Source organism: Carassius gibelio, chromosome B5, assembly GCF_023724105.1.
Source record: "Carassius gibelio isolate Cgi1373 ecotype wild population from Czech Republic chromosome B5, carGib1.2-hapl.c, whole genome shotgun sequence".
NCBI classification, from domain to species: domain Eukaryota; kingdom Metazoa; phylum Chordata; class Actinopteri; order Cypriniformes; family Cyprinidae; genus Carassius; species Carassius gibelio.
This window is the reverse complement of record NC_068400.1, coordinates 28,269,361-28,287,626: the sequence shown is the minus strand read 5'-3', so window position 1 is coordinate 28,287,626 and position 18,266 is coordinate 28,269,361. Positions and strand designations below refer to the sequence as shown.

The following is an 18,266-nucleotide window of genomic DNA, read 5'->3' as shown; positions in this document are numbered from 1 at the left end:
CTGTTACAAGTTGTAAATACATGATTACTATCCAAAAATACAAATGTATCATTTCAATATGGTTTACATATTTTAATTTATAATGTAAGAAAAAAACAGAACTTAATCTATCTATCTATCTATCTATCTATCTATCTATCTATCTATCTATCTATCTATCTATCTATCTATCTAGCACATGTATATTTGTAGCTATAGCCAATAATAAATTGTATGGCCAAAATTATTATTATTATTATTTTTTATTTTATGCCAAAAATCTTAAGGATAAAGATTTTAAATACCATGTTCCATGAATATATTTTGTATATTGTCTACAGTAAATATATAAAAACTTAATTTTTGATTAGTAAAATGCAGTGCTAAGAACTTAATTTGGACGACCTTAAATGCAATTTTTATTGTGTAATTCTAATATTTTTTTTTTTACATCCTAAGATTCCAGATTTTCAAATAGTTGTATATCAGCCAAATATAATATAGTGTTATTTTAGGAAAAAAAATTTTGACCTTTATAAGTGGTTTGTGGTCCAGGGTCACAAATAATCAGTATATGTTAGCATGCCTCTTGTTTTGCTAAACAGCAGGATAAAACTATGACAGCATGCTGATTCTGTTGTTTTTAGGGCTTTGTGGTTTAACCTTCATCTCTCAAGCACTCAACACCACTTGTATCTGTACCTGCAATGACATCTGAGGTTTATTCAGGTCTTGATTTCTCTCATGTAGGCCTACATATGCAAACAGTGTGCTTTATTTTAGGGTGCTATGAAAACATTTGCCAAGAACATGAATATAAATGTACATTAATGTTTACAAGTGAAGTTAAGATAAAATCAACAATTTCATAGCATATTGCTATTTACAATGACATTACAGCAAGTCTGAAAACTATTGTAGGCCATTTAAACAATAACTATATGAACCAATTAAATGTTTTATTATGATTATTTTACTAGGTCATTTCATTTGTATATTTGTGCTTTATAGCATGGTTGGCAAATTAGATCATTAATTAACTTATGATATAAATGAGTTACAAGGGTCAACACATGAATTACCCTCTTAACACTGAATGTTGACTGATGAATACAGATTGCGTTTTACAGATTGAATTCTTAAGCACTGCCTCCCTCGTGTGGTTACATTATAAAACTGACGTTTTAATAAAAAAAAAATAAAAAAATGAATAATAAAAAAAAATAAACATAAAAGCACACCAAAAAGCTCTAAGAGGCGCGTAAACCAAAGGGCTTATTAAATCGTACACATTAAACAGCCTATTATAGGCTTTTCAGATAATTTTTTTAAACAGTAAAAATGAAGTTCAAAACGTAACGCCCAAGAGAAAACATTTCGGCCAATAAATATAAATAAATAAATTGTAGCCTACACGCCTATTATTGTGACAGCTTGCCTCATAAAATGACATTCATGAACAATAGTTACCCTTGTCCTGAGAGAACTGTTTTACATTTTGTTAAACATTCTTGTTACGCAGCAGATCAGATGTGATATGCAAAACTATGGTTAGTCTATATTGAAATTGTAGTTCAGATTCACTTTTATAGGCTATTCTAATTAAGAAGCTTTTGTTGTTGAAAATGGATACGATTAGGGCTTCAGAGACGGGGACCAATCAGGTACAGCCCTCCAAATGTACCAACAAATCTGAGGCAGAGGAGTTGTTATTTAACGGGGAGTATATTTTCGGGAGTATATATCCAACATTTAGTTAATTATTGTTAAACACTAATTTAAGGATGAGACACATATTCATTCATCACACATGTTTTTCACAGCCAATAAAATGCATTGTTCAGCAAACAACAACATACAGGGACTGCAGTAGGCGTGAATACAACTTTTCAGTTCTGTGACTGTGTAAAAACTTGATCATTTTGAAGCGTGCGTCCCCTAATGCCCCAGCAGACTGCCGAGAAGTTCCAGCACTTTCGCTGATGCGAGTGCGAAGTGAAAGTGCACTTTAAAGGCCACTCCCCTAAATAATTCACGTGATGATCTATGTGTTGCTCAGCCAATAACATCAGAGAGACGACTGTATTTCCTGCGCTCTCAACAAATCAGATATGACAAATCAAATCACTAAAAAACGCGAACTTCAACTTGTCAGTGAAACAGAGGGGGAGGGGGAGGGGGCAGGCATATTTTTTAAGCTGAAATAATGTGCTAGACCTATTATTGTGTTGTTTACCTCGCAGAAGGTAATTGAGTTTAAATACTCTTTGCTTGGACATTTATACCAATGTCAATGGACAGCATTTTTGGAATTTGCTGGTGAAATGCAAGGGGCAAGGAACTCGACCGGAAGTTGAAGTCGGGTGGGGGCTGCCATCTTTTAGCAGAACTTCACTTGAGTTAGCATTCCCATTGACTCCCATTCATTTTGGCGGCGAATAACTTTACATCTGAGGCGTTTAAAGACTCTGTTTGTCCATTATTTATTTCTAAAGATACATGACAATGTATAAAGGGCTCCATTACCTTCTATGTTACATTATGGCCCCGTATAAACAGTTTTTGTAAAAAATAGGCTAACGATTGCGTCATAACCACTCGGCTCTCTGTCGCATTACCGTACAGACAGGTGGAGAAGCTCGCAGGCAATTAACTTAATATGGCGTACTGGCGTTACATTTTAAAATACTATACAAAATAATTAATCAGAATACTTACTCCTGCTCACTCACGACAAAGAACTCTCTGCTCAAGCTCGCCGTCTCTGCAAGATTAACGATGGCAGTTTGCACGCACAGCCACTTAGAAGATTTACATCTGGCAGACAGGTTGCTGACGTCGTCAAGCTTCGTTTGAGTCTGCGCGTCAGAAACGGAAGTGCTAAAAAACACTAAAACTGGGCTTCATTTGTCTCAATTGAGTTCCAATGGGGTCGCTGTGTCCATTTCTTTTACTGTCTATGGTGAAATGTGGCGTGCTAGCATGCTAACATAACTGTACAGCATACGATAAGCGAGCCGCTGCTCAATTATATTAGACAGGAGGATTTTACTGCATGCTTGCTTTTAACTTTGGCAGCATAAAATCAGATGAATAAACTGCTCATCGAAGAATGCAAAACTTTGTAATGTCAGGAAAACGAAGCGCTGTTAATAAACGTGCATTGGTACTGCGCTGTTGTGGGAAGGTCCCAGAAAGTTTGAGATCTCAGGAAAATGCAATGGCGTGAGGAGACACTCATGACAGCAGCTCGAGGATGCCATGATCCGATCAGAGCAACTCTCTCCAAATTACAGCACTGCGCCGCACTAGATGTGCATTTATTTATGCATTGCAATTATTCCATTTTTTAATTAATTAATTAATTTTTATAAATACATTTTTTTCTTATAACATTACGGGTGACGTTGGACACTCCTAATTATCAGTTGCTTTTAAAAGTTTTTCGTCATTCTGCTTTGAACAGTAACCATAGGCCTGCATTAGTGCATTTGTGCAGCCTTTTTGTTCCTAGTTATTCCGTTTGTTCCATTTTGCGTAGATGAACTTAAAGGGTTAGTTCGCCCAAAAATGAAAATTATGTCATTAATAACTCACCCTTATGCTGTTCCAAACATGTAAGACCTCCTTTTATCTTCGGAACACAGTTTAAGATATTTTAGATTTAGTCTGAGAGCTCTCAGTCCCTCCATTGAAGCTGTGTGTACGGTATACTGTCCATGTCCAGAAAGGTAAGAGAAACATCATCAAAGTAGTCCATGTGACATCAGAACTTTTTCTGATGGAATTTTGGAATTGGAATTTTGAATTTTTTGAAGCATCGAAAATACATTTTGGTCCAAAAATAGCAAAAACGGCGACTGGCCGAGCCAGATAACAAACAAAACATTGCATCGTTCACGAGTCAAGAACCGTTTCTGTCAGATGCGTCCGATTCGTGAACCAAGGAGCTGATGACACTGCGCATGTGTGATTCAGCGTGAAGCAGACCGACACACAGAGCGTCTGAACTGAACTGATTCTTTTGGTGATTGATTCTGAACTGATTCTGTGCTAGTGTTATGGGCGCGGGTAAACCGAAGGCTTGAATCAAGGGCAATCATCGCAAATGACGCCATTACGTCGAGCGCAAAAGAACCGGTGAACCGTTTTCTTCAACCAGTTTATTGAATCGAACTGTCCGAAAGAACTACTGGTGATCCGAACACCGATGCAACCGGTTCTTCACTCGTGAACGAGTCAGTCTATTGTTCGTTATCTGGCTCGGCTCGGTGTCCATCACAGCAGTTCAGTCAGATACTGTTTGAGTGCATGCATTACTCCGGGATATTGGTTTGTTTGAACTCAGAGGGAGTGTAAGCCACATTTAAAAAACTGAACAGCTTAAGTCATTTGTGGATTAATGCATATTAGAGACGCGAATCGTTTAAAACGATTCAGTTACATTTGGTGAACTGAATGATTCGTTCGCGAACCGGATATCCTGTTTTGATTTGAACTCTCTCTCACAACAGACACAGAAGAGAAGACAATGCTGAATAAAGTCATCGTTTTTGCTATTTTTGGACCAAAATGTATTTTCGATGCTTCAAAAAATTCCAACGGACCCTCTGATGTCACATGGACTACTTTGATGATGTTTCTCTTACCTTTCTGGACATGGACAGTATACCGTACACACAGCTTCAATGGAGGGACTGAGAGCTCTCGGACTAAATCTAAAATATCTTCAACTGTGTTCCGAAGATAAAAGGAGGTCTTACATGTTTGGAACAGCATAAGGGTGAGTTATTAATGACATAATTTTCATTTTTGGGCGAACTAACCCTTTAAGTCGTTCATATATATACAAGAATAATTACTGTAATTTTCAACGGAGTGTGTAATTAAATGTTAACGTGTTGTTACATGATAAAAGAGTACCATTATCTCACCCTGTGCCTGTTTATTTATTATTAATTTTTAAAACTCCTTTCCGTCATTATTGGCATCCTGCGCTGCTCGGGGGGCGTGTCAGATCAGCGTGGATCATTGTTATGCAAATGACGCTGGAAGAATTTGCATCAATTTAGAAGAACTCTATTTTTGTCCTCTGAGTCTTTGTATGTTTCGTATTTATACTTTTCCCTCCTTTTCTTAATAAAAAAAATACCAGCCATAATAATAAAGCAACATAACAATAAACCAATATTACAAAAATAATATAACTTGTTTAATAATTTGTTTATTTTAATTGTGCTTATTATTTTTACTATTAATAATAATAATAAAGCAATATTAGAATTTTAATGCAACTTATTTATAAAAAAATAATAAATGAATTGAATAGCTTTTTTTCCTCTTTGTACTACCTCATATAATAAGTGTCAGGGTTTCCACCGTCATGGAAAATTCAGTAAAATGTAAAATGTTGTTGTCCAGGGCAGGAAATAGACGTTGAAATTCATTACTCAAAATGTGGATCCTGAAAATTCATCATAGTACACCTGCATTTATTTCCTTATTATGACAGAACTTGGTTTCAGGTTACTTATAAATTATGATGCAATAAACCACAAGAGACTGTCACATGCGTGGCCTCTCTTGGCTTATTGTTTATTTATTATTATTATTTTTTTTAAATAAAAGACAACAGATGTTGTGCAAAGTTTCATATATATTTAGGGGCCAAGCACCGTATCCATTAGCCTGATTTCCTTTTTCTTCCACTGCATGTCTATGGAAGCCCATAGGACTGCTTGGAAAAGCATACCCATAGAAAAGTTGTGAAATTTGCCACACTGATAGAAAAGTCATGATCCCAAATTTGGAGTCTCTAACCCAAACTCTCTAGCGCCACCACTTGTCCAAAGTTACGCTCATATTTATGCTATTAACTTGAACCATAAGCCAGAAAATTAAATATTTTTTCCTCTGAATCGTTGGCTCTTGCAAAGGTTTTTTTTTTGCTATATTTAATTGTTCGTAATTGTTTAATTTTTACTCCTTTTTCAAAGTCGTCCTGGACCGTTGCACCGATTGTCACAAAATTTAACCAGATTATCTTCAGACCATGCTGGCAAAAGTTATGGAATTCAAGTTGATTCGTCCAACCGTTCTTGAATAACACTTGAAAGAATTCTACAAAAAGCATGTAAAAATGCAAGTGAGGCTATATCTCCACAACGGTTAGACATATTGAGACCAAACTTGGTGTGTGTTATAACAAGGATGATCTGAGACTACCTGCTGCATTTCGGCACTGTGCCACCTAGTCAGGAGATATGAAAATGCATTTTTTTGCTCATAACTTTTGAATGGTTGGGCCAAAAATGACATAATAATGACATAATAAAATTTTCCCATGTCAGCCATTTTGGATATCTGCCTTTTTTAATTTTGTCATAAAATACTATAATTTATGAACACATTGACGGATTTTTACAAAAATCTGTAAGCATCTTTGACACCATACCCTGATGTTACTCAAAAGGTTTTAGACCACCTTGTAGTCAAAATTTATAATTACATTTATAAAATTCAAATAACTTTTGCTTACATTAGTCTATTGTATTTTCATTACATTTGACTCAGATCATCTTCAGATCATGCTGGCTAAAAGTTATGGATTTTGTGTCAATATACAAAACGGTTCTCATTTAGCATGTCAACAAATTTGCTGGAAGGATGCCAAACTGCATATGAGGGCTGTATCTCTGCAACGCTTTGACATATTTACATCAAACTATATATGTGCCATTTGACACCTCAAACTGATCCTGCCACATCAATTTGGTAACAGCCAAGTTGACAGTCAAGAGTAACAAACCATTCATTAACTGTTAATTATTACATTTCCAAAAATGCTAATAACTTTTGATTGCATTAGCCTATTGTAATGAAACTGGTGTCAAAATATTATTTGGGTCATGCCAACAACATAGATACCAATTTTCCCTCAGACGTAATTTTTTTAACTCCTCCTACTACACCATCATTGGTCCAATATTCACCAAAAGCGAAACCGTTTTCATACAGCACTGCAAAATTTTTTAGGCCAAGTGCCAAACTGCATCTCTGCAAATTTTTGACATATTGATACCAAACTTTGTATGTGCCATAAACACCTCAACCTGACCAGTGTTGGGGACGTTACTTTAAAAAAGTAATTAATTATAGTTACTCACTACTTTTTCCAAAAAGTAACTGAGTTAGTAACTGAATTACTCTATAATAAAAGTAACTCGTTACCAGGGAAAGTAACTATTTGCGTTACTGTAATATATATATATATATATATATATATATATATATATATATATATATATATATATATATATATATATATATATATATATATTTATTGCACGTCAACAGACAGCAAGAGTTTTATCCTGCACTTCAAGTATTATATCTTAGTAAGAAAAGTGTTTTTTGACCACTAGTTTTGTAGATGCGTGTCACACATTACATGTACACATTACATGCACGTTCTTGCCTTTGAGCACAATGAATTTGAAGTAGTGCTTATATCTTCACCTTGAAAATGCCAACTTTTCATCGGATTGCTCCTCGCCATCTCGCCATCTCTGCTGCGAAGTGCGAACCTCTGTGTAGCTGTTGCGTGTGTGTGTTTGGCTCTGATTGGCTACCATGAAACACATGACTCTGCCTTAGCCAATCACAACCGCTTATCTCGTCATTAACCCACTTGCTCACTCGCTGTGAGCCAAGGGTGCGTTCGGATTGCATATTATTAAATCAATGCATAGTAACGCACCGCATTTAACGTTCAGTAACGTTAACGGCGTTGTAACGACGGGAAAAGTAATTAGTTAGATTACCCCGTTACTGAAAAAATAACGTCGTTACCTAACGCCGTTCTTTTAAACGCCGTTATTCCAAACACTGAACCTGACCATGCCACATTCATTTGGTAACAACGCCACCTATTATGCGAGCAATAAACCATTCATTAACCGTTAATTATTAAGTTACAACAAACTTCTTGTCTGCCATTTTGATTCATGTTGTTAAGCTACTTTTTTTTTTTTTTTTTTTTACTTCTCATCAACTATTGGTTAGATTTTAACCAGAATTGAGTAAGATGATTTTAAGACTGTGCATGGTGACAAAAAGTTATGGATTTTGTGCCAATAAACGAAACAAAGTTTTTGTACAGCGCCACTACAAATTTGAAGGCATAGTTCCAAACTGCATCTGAGTCTGTATCTGCAAATATTTGATGCCAAACTTTGTATGCGTCATTGTCACCTCACACTGACCAAGCCACATTAATTTGGTAACAGTGCTACCCATTGGTCAAAAGAAATCATATTACTAGTGGTTGTATTTATGATTTTTCAGCCATTTGGACAAAAATACTGAAATCTTAAAATGGTTTTATATAATCATTCCTGCAGTTGGTCTGAGGCTTGCTTCTGTAATGTTTGGCCCCATAATTGCTGCTTGCAGCTATATTAATAATCAGAATAAACTAAATTCTTCAGGTTAATTAGTTTTGGTAAACAATGTAGCAGCTTGTCACAGTCTGTTATAATTTATTAATATTAAGTTTTATAGCAACACTATTATGGCTTTGAACCATCTTTTTCATAAAATGTTTTGACTTAATGTATATATATTTTATTTTAACTATTTTTAAAAATACTGTAAATTGGGAGTCAAATAATCTTTAGAATTTGTAGAAAAGTGAGAATCTGTAATTTACAGTAGGTCCAACCTTTTTTCCCCCTTCCTTACCACAGATTTTTAATCAATAGATGTCCACCCCTAATGAGCCATCAGTTGCGATGTCCTATGCTGGTCCCTCACCGGGTGCTGGCCTGTCTCCGGGGCCCATTCTAGGGCCAAGCCCTGGACCCGGCCCCTCTCCTGGCTCTGTACACAGTATGATGGGCCCCAGCCCAGGGCCACCAAGTGTCACGCATGCTATGCAGGGGCCAAGGGGCTGGAGACTATTCACAGGACATGCACTCAATGCATAAGGTAGAGGATGGCTTTTGGCACTGGTTTTATAAAAATAGATCAATAGTTGTCCAGTACATGCAAAACCAGAAAAACGCTATAAATAAATGTAAAGGCTCCTGATGCAGGTTCATTTTTTTAAACAGTATTTTTGAAGTTGCCAGTTTGCCAGCAGCATGTATGACTAATCTCCTGCTTCTATTCAGCCTATGGATGGAATGCATGAGAAGGGGATGGGAGACGATATGCACTTCGGCCAGATGAAGGGGGTGGGAATGAAATCCCTACACAGTGGCATAGGTCCTCCACAGAGCCCCATGGATCAACACAATCAAGGTACAATTACATATTGGCCACAATATAATAAGAAAGCACCCAGAGGTTATAATTTTAACCATAATTGTAGTTCACCAGAAGAGGCTCTTGTTCTTCTGCCACTGAAGGAGGTAATTAAGGCAATTGTCTCACAGTGTTTATTTATTGATTTATTTATTTTTTGTGCACTTATCTTTGGGGCTGCCTTTATGTTATACTAATTATCCTCATATGGTAATATGTAAAATCTTTTGTACTTTGCTTTCTTCACACCAAGATTTTCTCCGATCTCAACCTTTTACTGTTCTAAATGTATCTTTAAATGTTCATAATATTCTGCAATGAACAGTAATGGATTGTTGAACGAAAATGCAGTATAAATGTTTATTTATAATTGTTGATGGTAGCCTAAAGTGAAATTCAGCGGGCAAAAAAGGTCCATTGTCAGTAATGTAGAGAGATGCATGAAGCATAAGTTATACAGAAGTCTCTTTTAAACCAAGCAGCTTTCTTTCAGTCAACATGGTAATTTGTGTGACCAACTTAACTCCCAGTAAAATCTTTGTGGGGAACGTTTTCACTCTTATTCAGAACTTCCAAGCATGCGGATTCCCATCAAAATGGATTTTGCTAAATTTCACAGTAAATGTGGCCACACCATAATTTTTCAAAATTTACATTTGTACAGTCTACACTTGAGAAATAACAGTACATTTTCAATCACATTAATTAAGGCCTCCATTCTTCTACAAAAAACTGGTTTATTCTACAGAAAGAAAAAGACGAAATATCAAAATAATGACACCTTTGATAGCAATAAACTACATAAATCTTGCCTTTTTTTGCTTCTTAGGCTACATGTCCCCTCATCCCTCGCCAATGGGCCAGGTTCCGGAAAATGTGCCCAGCCCTATGTCAGAAGGAGGAGCCAACCCCACCACAAATGTCTCAGGATCAGTCACCCATGATGCCCATGGATCCACAAGGGATGGGACAGCAGGCTAGGGGTCTGTCTGCCTTCAGCCCAGTCCAGCTACAGCAACTAAGGGCTCAGATCCTGGCATACAAGATCCTGGGTCATGGACGGCCTCTGCCTGAGAATCTACAGTTAGCTGTGCAGGGCAAGAGGAGCCTCCCCACCATGCAGCAGCAGCCCATCAACACTGGCCCCTACAATAGACCTCCAGGTGAATATGCTTATGGTCATTTTGGTGTTAGTAGTCTAATTTCCTTAGGTTCAAATTACATTAGTGAAATTTTCTCTTGTACTTTTATTTTTGCAGTGTTTTAAAGCCTGAATGCAACTGATGATATTTTGGATGAATTTGGTCGTCATGTTAGTTAACTTTTTTGTAATTCTTTTTTGGCATTTCATAAACCTATTTTTGTTTTGCTAGGTATGCCAGCAACAGGCCCATGTCCCTCTCCAGCCATGCAGACTCATATCGGTTCTGGGCCAAAACCCTGGCCCGAAGGTGAGTTTGGGATGTATTTATTCTTAAAGCAGTTGCATCTCTGCAGTCCACCAGATGGCAGTGTTTCTTCCCCCATCTTTTATTCATCCTCATGTTTTTCCAAACCTGTATAGGCTTCTTTCTTATGTTGAAAACAAAAGAAGATATTTTGAAGAATTTTGAAGAACCAGACAGTTGTTGGTCCCCATTGACTTCCATAGTAGGGCAAAAAACAAAAACAAAAAAAAAACTTTAAAAGTGACTATTTTTCTATTTTAAAGTTAACAATAATTTGTACATTATCATAGTATTACATAAAGGTCCCATGATGTGGTTTTATTTTCTTTTTTAAAATCCTTTTTTAATGTTTCCTGAGGTGTACTTATATTGTTAGTATTATTTTTACATTTCAAATTTAGGAATAAAAGGCATTTATATCCTGATTTTAGTCATCTGTCTTGAATGCTCTGTTTAAAGGGGCGTGTCTGCTGTGCGACTCAATCAGAGTAAACCCCGACTGTTTTGACATCTTTCCATTCGAAATGCGTATTACATGTGAAACCCCTCTCTAATACTTTTTCTGTGGTTTCTTTTACTATTAAAGCTGTTGAGATTAACACATTTTCTTAATGTTAAAAAACCTCATAAAGTGAAATTTTCATCAAATGGGACCTTTAATATATTGAATTAAGTTTTTATTTTTATATTTTCAGCTTTAATTATTATTTTTTTGGTAATTTTGTTGTGCTGTTATCATTTTTATTTGTTTTTGTATTGTTAATATTTCGTGTTATTTTAGATTTAGTTATTTTAGTGCTTTAACTTTTTATATCAGTTAGTTGCTGTCCAGCATCTCAGATCAGATGTCCAGTTTTAAATTTTTCATCTAATATTTATATTTTATTTAAGACATAAATAATAATTCTTACAAATAAGAAATAAGAGAAAATCATAGAGGTATTCGTGCCCCTGTCTTCAAATTCCAGGGTACATATTCTGGTTAAGCCTAAATAAGATGTTTACGTGGTTTTGGCATAATGCTTTATACTAGACATGGTAATCAGCATATTTTGAGCTTTAGAAGTAACATTCATGAAATGTCCAGACAGTCACGTTCTAGTACTGCTGTGCTAATCTGCTCAGTCTTGCTTTATTGTGCTGCATGTAGTTATTCAATCAAATCATCTCATATATGTCCATTAAAATGGCAAAGGTGCATTGTGAATGTAAGCCAGTAACCATTTTGAAAATGAGACATTTAGAGTGCATTTTATCTATCTGTATATCGATTTGTTCATTTCTTTTATGTTTGTATGTGTTGTATTTGCTCCAGATACTGATTAAATAGGAGCAAATTCAGATTTATGTATATTCTTGTGCACATATAAATGCTCTATATAAATACAACTTTGAAATTGATTAAAAACTTACCAAGGGGTGACCTTACAGAGGTTAAATCACCACGCCAACATGCTTTCAAATGACAGGGAATTAATTTGTGGATTGTAAGATCTTTATTGAAAAGCCACTGAAGTTCTCACAAATTAAAGTTCATTGTTCATCTTTTCTTTTCAAGTGAGCTTGATTGGTGAGTCAGCTTGGTTTAATTGTAATCCACTCCTGCTAATTGACTGTGCTTGTGGAAGATAATATGCATCACCTCAGGTCAGTTGACATTTTCACTGCGTTTTTTTAGCTCGATATGAAATGACTATGGACTGTTGCATGCCCTCACGGCAGGTTCAACTACTGATTGATTGTGCCCTGCCTGCCAGAAATAAAGATCCAGAACTTTTTCTTCTGAACATGCTCTTCAATTATCTCGTGTTTATGTTCTCATTGAGGGAAGGCATGCCCTTTAAAAAGTTTCTTTAAAGGCATTGAATTTGGTTTGGAATGGGTCATATGAGTCCTTGTAAAGATTTTTTGTTTCAGTGGTGGACGTCAGTTGTTCACAGTGTGCTTTGAACTGTTTTAAAACCTTCTGCAAACAGCCTTGATTAACTCTTTTAGTATGATCAAACATCCTGACGACAATGGGCTTCTGAAATATAAAAGATGTTACTTACGCTGTTTCATAATGGCACATTCTATTGATTGTACTGACAACAGCGTAATGTATCACTGGAAGCTTAATGCTTTTTGGCAACATGAGCATTTCTTTCACAGACATGACATTTTGATAAATCTCACAAGACGTTCACAAAGAGCATCTCCTTTATTGTCAGGCCAAAGCTCAGAGACCCCAAGCGCTCCACAGAAGCTGTTGGTCCCAGGTCCCAGCGGCAGACCCTCTCCAGCTACCCCGCTGGCCCCCACTGGCACCCAACCTGTGCCCAGCACCTCCCTCACCTCCCAAGCACAACCTCAGCCACCACCACCAGGACCAGGACCAGGCCAGCCCTCCCTCATTATCCAGCTTCAGCAGAAACAGAATCGCATCGCACCGATTCAGAAGCCTCAGGGTCTGGACCCTGTTGAACTCTTGCAAGAGAGGGAATACCGGTATGTAATGAGTAATTCAATTCAACTTAATCTACACCAAGCAATCTACACTGGTCAAAGGAGTCATGAATTACAGTTTTGCAGAATTGTTATTAGTTCATGATCTTACCTCAGATGCACTAATGTCTTTGTCTTCTAATGTCTTTGTCACTGCAGTTAAAGGGGCATGTCTCTAAGACTCTTTATCCGTTATTCCAAATGTGTATACATACCAAGTTAAAATAATTGCTGGGTGATTCTTTGTTAACTAAACCTGAGATCCTCGGCTTAAATTTTGTATTATATTTTTTTTTCAGAAGAAAGATAAACATGATGAAAGCCAGAATATTTAATGTTGTGGATGAATATTTACTGATTAGTCTACTATTTTGTAAAGGGGTTTAAAAACGGCAATTTTCACCTTAGATTCAGAGCCAGATTACAGGGGGTTAAAAATGACTTCAGAAAGATGACAGCATCATTCTTTTACTTTTACACTGAGATTGGTAGGTCAATTTGTACAATCTGTTGATTTTACCAATCTTTGTTGCATTATGTACCAATGGTGACCATTCAAAAATGGGGAAAGAGCACTTTTTCAAGTTTGCAGGCCTGCAGCTCCAAAAGTATTAAAGATATCTTAATGCCCTTTTAGATATTGGGTCTTGACAAACTTAAGTTTTGGTGTCTTTATTTTTAAGGCTCTATATGGTTCAGTTCCAGACATATTAGGAGACAATTTGTTAAATTGTTCGTATTTTCATTTTCAAAAACCAAATGTGGGACACTTTTGGAAAAAATATGATACTTGTTTTCTTTTTAAAGAGGAAAGTCTGATGAACAAATAATATTCAAACTAGAAATGTGTCTTGCTTCCTTCTGTCAAAACAAGCTGCATTGAACATGAATGTCTTACAATAGAGTGCAATAAATATTATTTTTTCAAAGTTTGCATGTCTGTAACTCAAGAAGTATTAAAGATATTGCAAAATCTTTTTCCCAGAGATAAGGGGACCTCAATGAGATCTGGACTCAATCTGAATTCATCTTTACAATCTGTTAAAATGAACACAGTTTCTTTCAATGATCACTTAAGCTTATTCAAATATAGAATCTTATGAATAGACCATTTTTTTATTCTACAATACATTTCTACATTTTTAACCCCCTGTAATTTGGCTGTGCATCTCAGGTGAAAATTGCCATTTTGACACCCCTCTACAAAAAAGCGGAGTACTCAGTAAATATTCATCCATGTTCATGACATTTAATATTTTGGCTTTCATCACTATACATGTTTATCATTTTTTCTGAAAACAATATTAGCAAAATCAGTAATTTGAGCCAGGAACCTCTGGTTGAGTTGAAACAGAACGACCCTGCTTTATATTTATTTTGCTGGAATATCTTGAAAAGTGAAAGTGACATTCATCTAAGTATGGTGACCCATACTCCCAAAAGCACACGCACACACGGAGCAGTGGGCAGCCATTTATGCTTCGACGCCCGGGGAGCATTTGGGGATTTGTTGTCTTGCTCAAGGGCACCTCAGTTGTGGTATTGCTGACCCGAGACTTGAACCCACAACCTTAGGGTTAGGAGTCAAACTTTCTAACCACTGGGCCATGACTTGCCTCTAGTTTTGTTGCTGAAGCAAACAATTACAGCTCATTTGGACTACAGTGCTTTTTCCAGATATTTTGAAGTAATAATTTCACTCATTTTAATAATTTCCATTCACGTAAAATGCAAAAATAAAAAAAAGGCATATGGCCTGATTGAACTGTGCTAGAGAGCATAGACTGTAAAAAACAACAAAACACTCTGAAATATCCTGTGAAATCGGTGCTGCAAAAGCTTTGCAGAATCCACTTGTTCGTTCATTATTGGTATGGCAAAATGGTATGGAAAAATTGACACCATTGTTAATGTTTGCAGCTGATCAGATGAAACTCGCGGTTATGGTAATATGTGTGTCATTTCCGTAACCTGCTCTAAACATGAATGTTAGTTAATGTTAGAGGACAGTGAGCAACCCTCTGAGGTTTCTGACAGTTCCTTAGAACTTGGTGATTAGACTGGCTTGCACTGTCTGAAGCAACAGGAATGTGTTGATTGTTTGATGTACCTTGAGGTCACCAGGTTTTTTTTTTTTTGTTGTTGTTGTTGTTTTTTCCCCGGTCTGTACTATCTATTTTTTTATGAAGTGAAAGGTTCAGATCTTGCAGGTGATTTAGACTTCTGGCGAACTCTAAGGTAACTAAAATGGATTAATGCCTAGGAAGTTCACCTTCAGAGACACCTCTATTCAACAATACATCTGATAAAACAGATCCGTGCTTGATTGAAGGTTCCTGCTCTGATATTTTAACTGAATGACCTTTATACATATACATATACTGTCCTTTTTCATTTGTGTTCGAAGTCTTCTTGATTGCTCACAGAATTCAGGAGCTGGAGAATGTGCCAGGATCACTGCCACCTGATCTGCGGACTAAAGTTACCGTGGAGCTGAAACCTTAAGACTGCTCAACTTCCAGCGGCAGGTGGGTTATTGACATGGCACTCATTTTTTGTCATATTTATTTATTCATTAAAAAAAGTAATTCATACAACAATTTCTGTGATGAGGATGTTTTTATTCTATAAAAATGAATATTTTATAATTATGTATAAAATTGTTATTTAATAAACATTTTATGTTTTTGAACTGATATCATAAGGAAGACAAAATAATTCTTAAAAACCTTTTTAGAATAGTTTAGCATATTCTTTAAACTCATCCATTGCTTATTAATACTGTATTAATATCATGTGATGCAAACAATTCAGATGTGTGTACTCACGTCTATACATATGTTATTTTATATTATGTCTTTTTTATTGATGGTTACACTACATGATATTATATCATTTAATTGAAACCTTCCTTGAAAATGGTATAAAAGCATTTCTAAACCCTTGTTACTCGTATATATAATTAATTCCGGTATAAGTGACAAATAAATGTCATAAATTATAACAATATTAATAAAGTACTCAAAATATTCTCACTTATGCTGAACACAACTAATACAATCTTCATAAACGCATATTTCCAGTAATTTATTACTAATAATTCACTCATAAATTGGGAAACACTTGCGTTTGTTGTTTCTTAACAATCAATAGAATCATTTACAATAAGCCTTGTGCATATTTTTGATTTGCAGGTTCCATTGAGCTTTGTCCTATTCCCATTGTGTGTCTGAAGTTGTGCTAGGAATATTTATTTTTGCAGGACAGTGAAACTCACCATTAGAGGGAGCTCATGTTGTATTTGTAGCACACAGTCCCTTCACAATTCACAGCCTTTTCTGCTGTAATTAGCAACAGTTGTGAAAAAAGAATGTGTGAAATGCATGAGAATATGATTATCATTTGATGAAACTCATTAGCTTAATGCATTTTGCCACAGATGACTATGATGATTTTTTTTCTTTCTTTTTTTTTAGTTGAGGCTTGATGTTGTAGCCTGTATGCGCCGAGACACAACTCTGGAGACGGCCCTGAACTCCAAAGCCTACAAACGCAGCAAGAGACAGACGCTTAGAGAAGCTCGCAGGACAGAGAAACTAGAGAAGCAGCAAAAGATTGAACAGGAGAGGAAGCGCCGCCAGAAACACCAGGTGATCAATGAATGATTACTGTACCAAGTGTAATCAATTCAATCGACTAAATAAACTCAATAAACTAACAAAAACAACAAACAGGCACCCACAGCAAAAGACTTATTTACACAGTTTATGTGCTTACATATTGACTAAATGATAAAGCTGTTTTTAGAGGAGTCTTATCAAGAGGAATCAAATACCCTTGGCCTGAACAGTCATGGTGTGGCAATAATGAGGAAGTACGATCTTCGACCTACACACCAGAAAAAGTGAAAAATGTTCCTCCTGGCAGTGTGTAATAGTTGACACTATGTCTGACCTTCTGAGAGTGCCTAGAGTTAGAAACAGGTGGCTAAAGGTTTTTTTTTTTTTTAAACATGTCTCTAAGCATTTCAGTCTGACAATAACAGTTTGTGCAGTTAAAACTCTAAGCACAGATAGATTTTTTTTTTTTTTTAACACACAAAGGCAGCATTCACACAAAAATATTTAAGTAGCAAGTTTTATTCTTAGTGTCGTAATTATAATTCGAGCACGACACTGGTGCTCTTAAGTAGGGTTAGTCATGTAAAAAAAAAAAAGAAATATTTCAAATGCTGTTCTCTTGAACTTTCTCTTTGGCAAAGAAATCTGAAAAACAAATGTTAACTGTTGAAATGTTGATAATAAGACATGTTAAGCATATCTTACTGATTTCTGAAGAATCATGCTACACTCAAGACAGGAGTCCTGGTGCTTAATATTATTCTTTTCCATCACAGTTACTTTAAATTATAACAATATTTCACAATATATGTGACTTTGTTTAAAAAAATCTAAACTTATGGCCAACACCAAACTCCAGATTTTGCTCTTGGATTCATGCTGTGTTTTTCTTCTTGTTGTAGGAGTATCTCAACAGCATTCTGCAGCATGCAAAAGATTTCAAGGAATATCACAGATCCATCTCTGGAAAAATCCAAAAGCTGTCTAAAGCCATCGCAACATGGCACACCAACACAGAGAGAGAGCAGAAGAAGGAGACGGAAAGAATCGAGAAAGAGAGGATGAGGAGACTAATGGTATGATATACTCAGTACCGCCGCTCCCTATATGTCCCAGTTCAGTAGGGCACCAACTCCCAGCGGGGCACCATCTCAGTTGCTCAAAAACCCAAAAAAGTAAACATGCGCCATTCCCCCATCAGCACTCTCAACCACTTGCACCTCATGTTTGCGGCTGAATGTTCATAATTGATTTATGGACATCTATGCCAGGTTAAAAGACATCAGCAATCAGACGCAGAGAATAGAAAATACACTTCAAAAGTATTTGAAGAGAAAAACAACTTTAATGTGTTACTTTATGTGTCAACTACAATGCGCACCTTATGCATTTTTTATATTTATTAAAATAAATTGTAAATCAATCATCT

General features: G+C 36.0%; 1 protein-coding gene across 1 annotated transcript in view; it reads left to right on the top strand.

Annotated features, from left to right (window-relative positions):
- The first annotated feature begins 8,741 nt into the window (after positions 1-8,741).
- Positions 8,742-18,266, top strand: part of smarca2 (SWI/SNF related, matrix associated, actin dependent regulator of chromatin, subfamily a, member 2) — a 45,559-nt gene continuing 36,034 nt past the window's right edge. Inside the window, 11 exon segments of the mRNA XM_052556983.1 lie at positions 8,742-8,918; positions 8,920-8,967; positions 9,153-9,282; positions 10,115-10,188; positions 10,190-10,463; positions 10,659-10,736; positions 12,944-13,231; positions 15,625-15,714; positions 15,717-15,745; positions 16,694-16,867; positions 17,740-17,913. Coding sequence (XP_052412943.1) covers positions 8,742-8,918; positions 8,920-8,967; positions 9,153-9,282; positions 10,115-10,188; positions 10,190-10,463; positions 10,659-10,736; positions 12,944-13,231; positions 15,625-15,714; positions 15,717-15,745; positions 16,694-16,867; positions 17,740-17,913 — 1,536 coding nt within the window.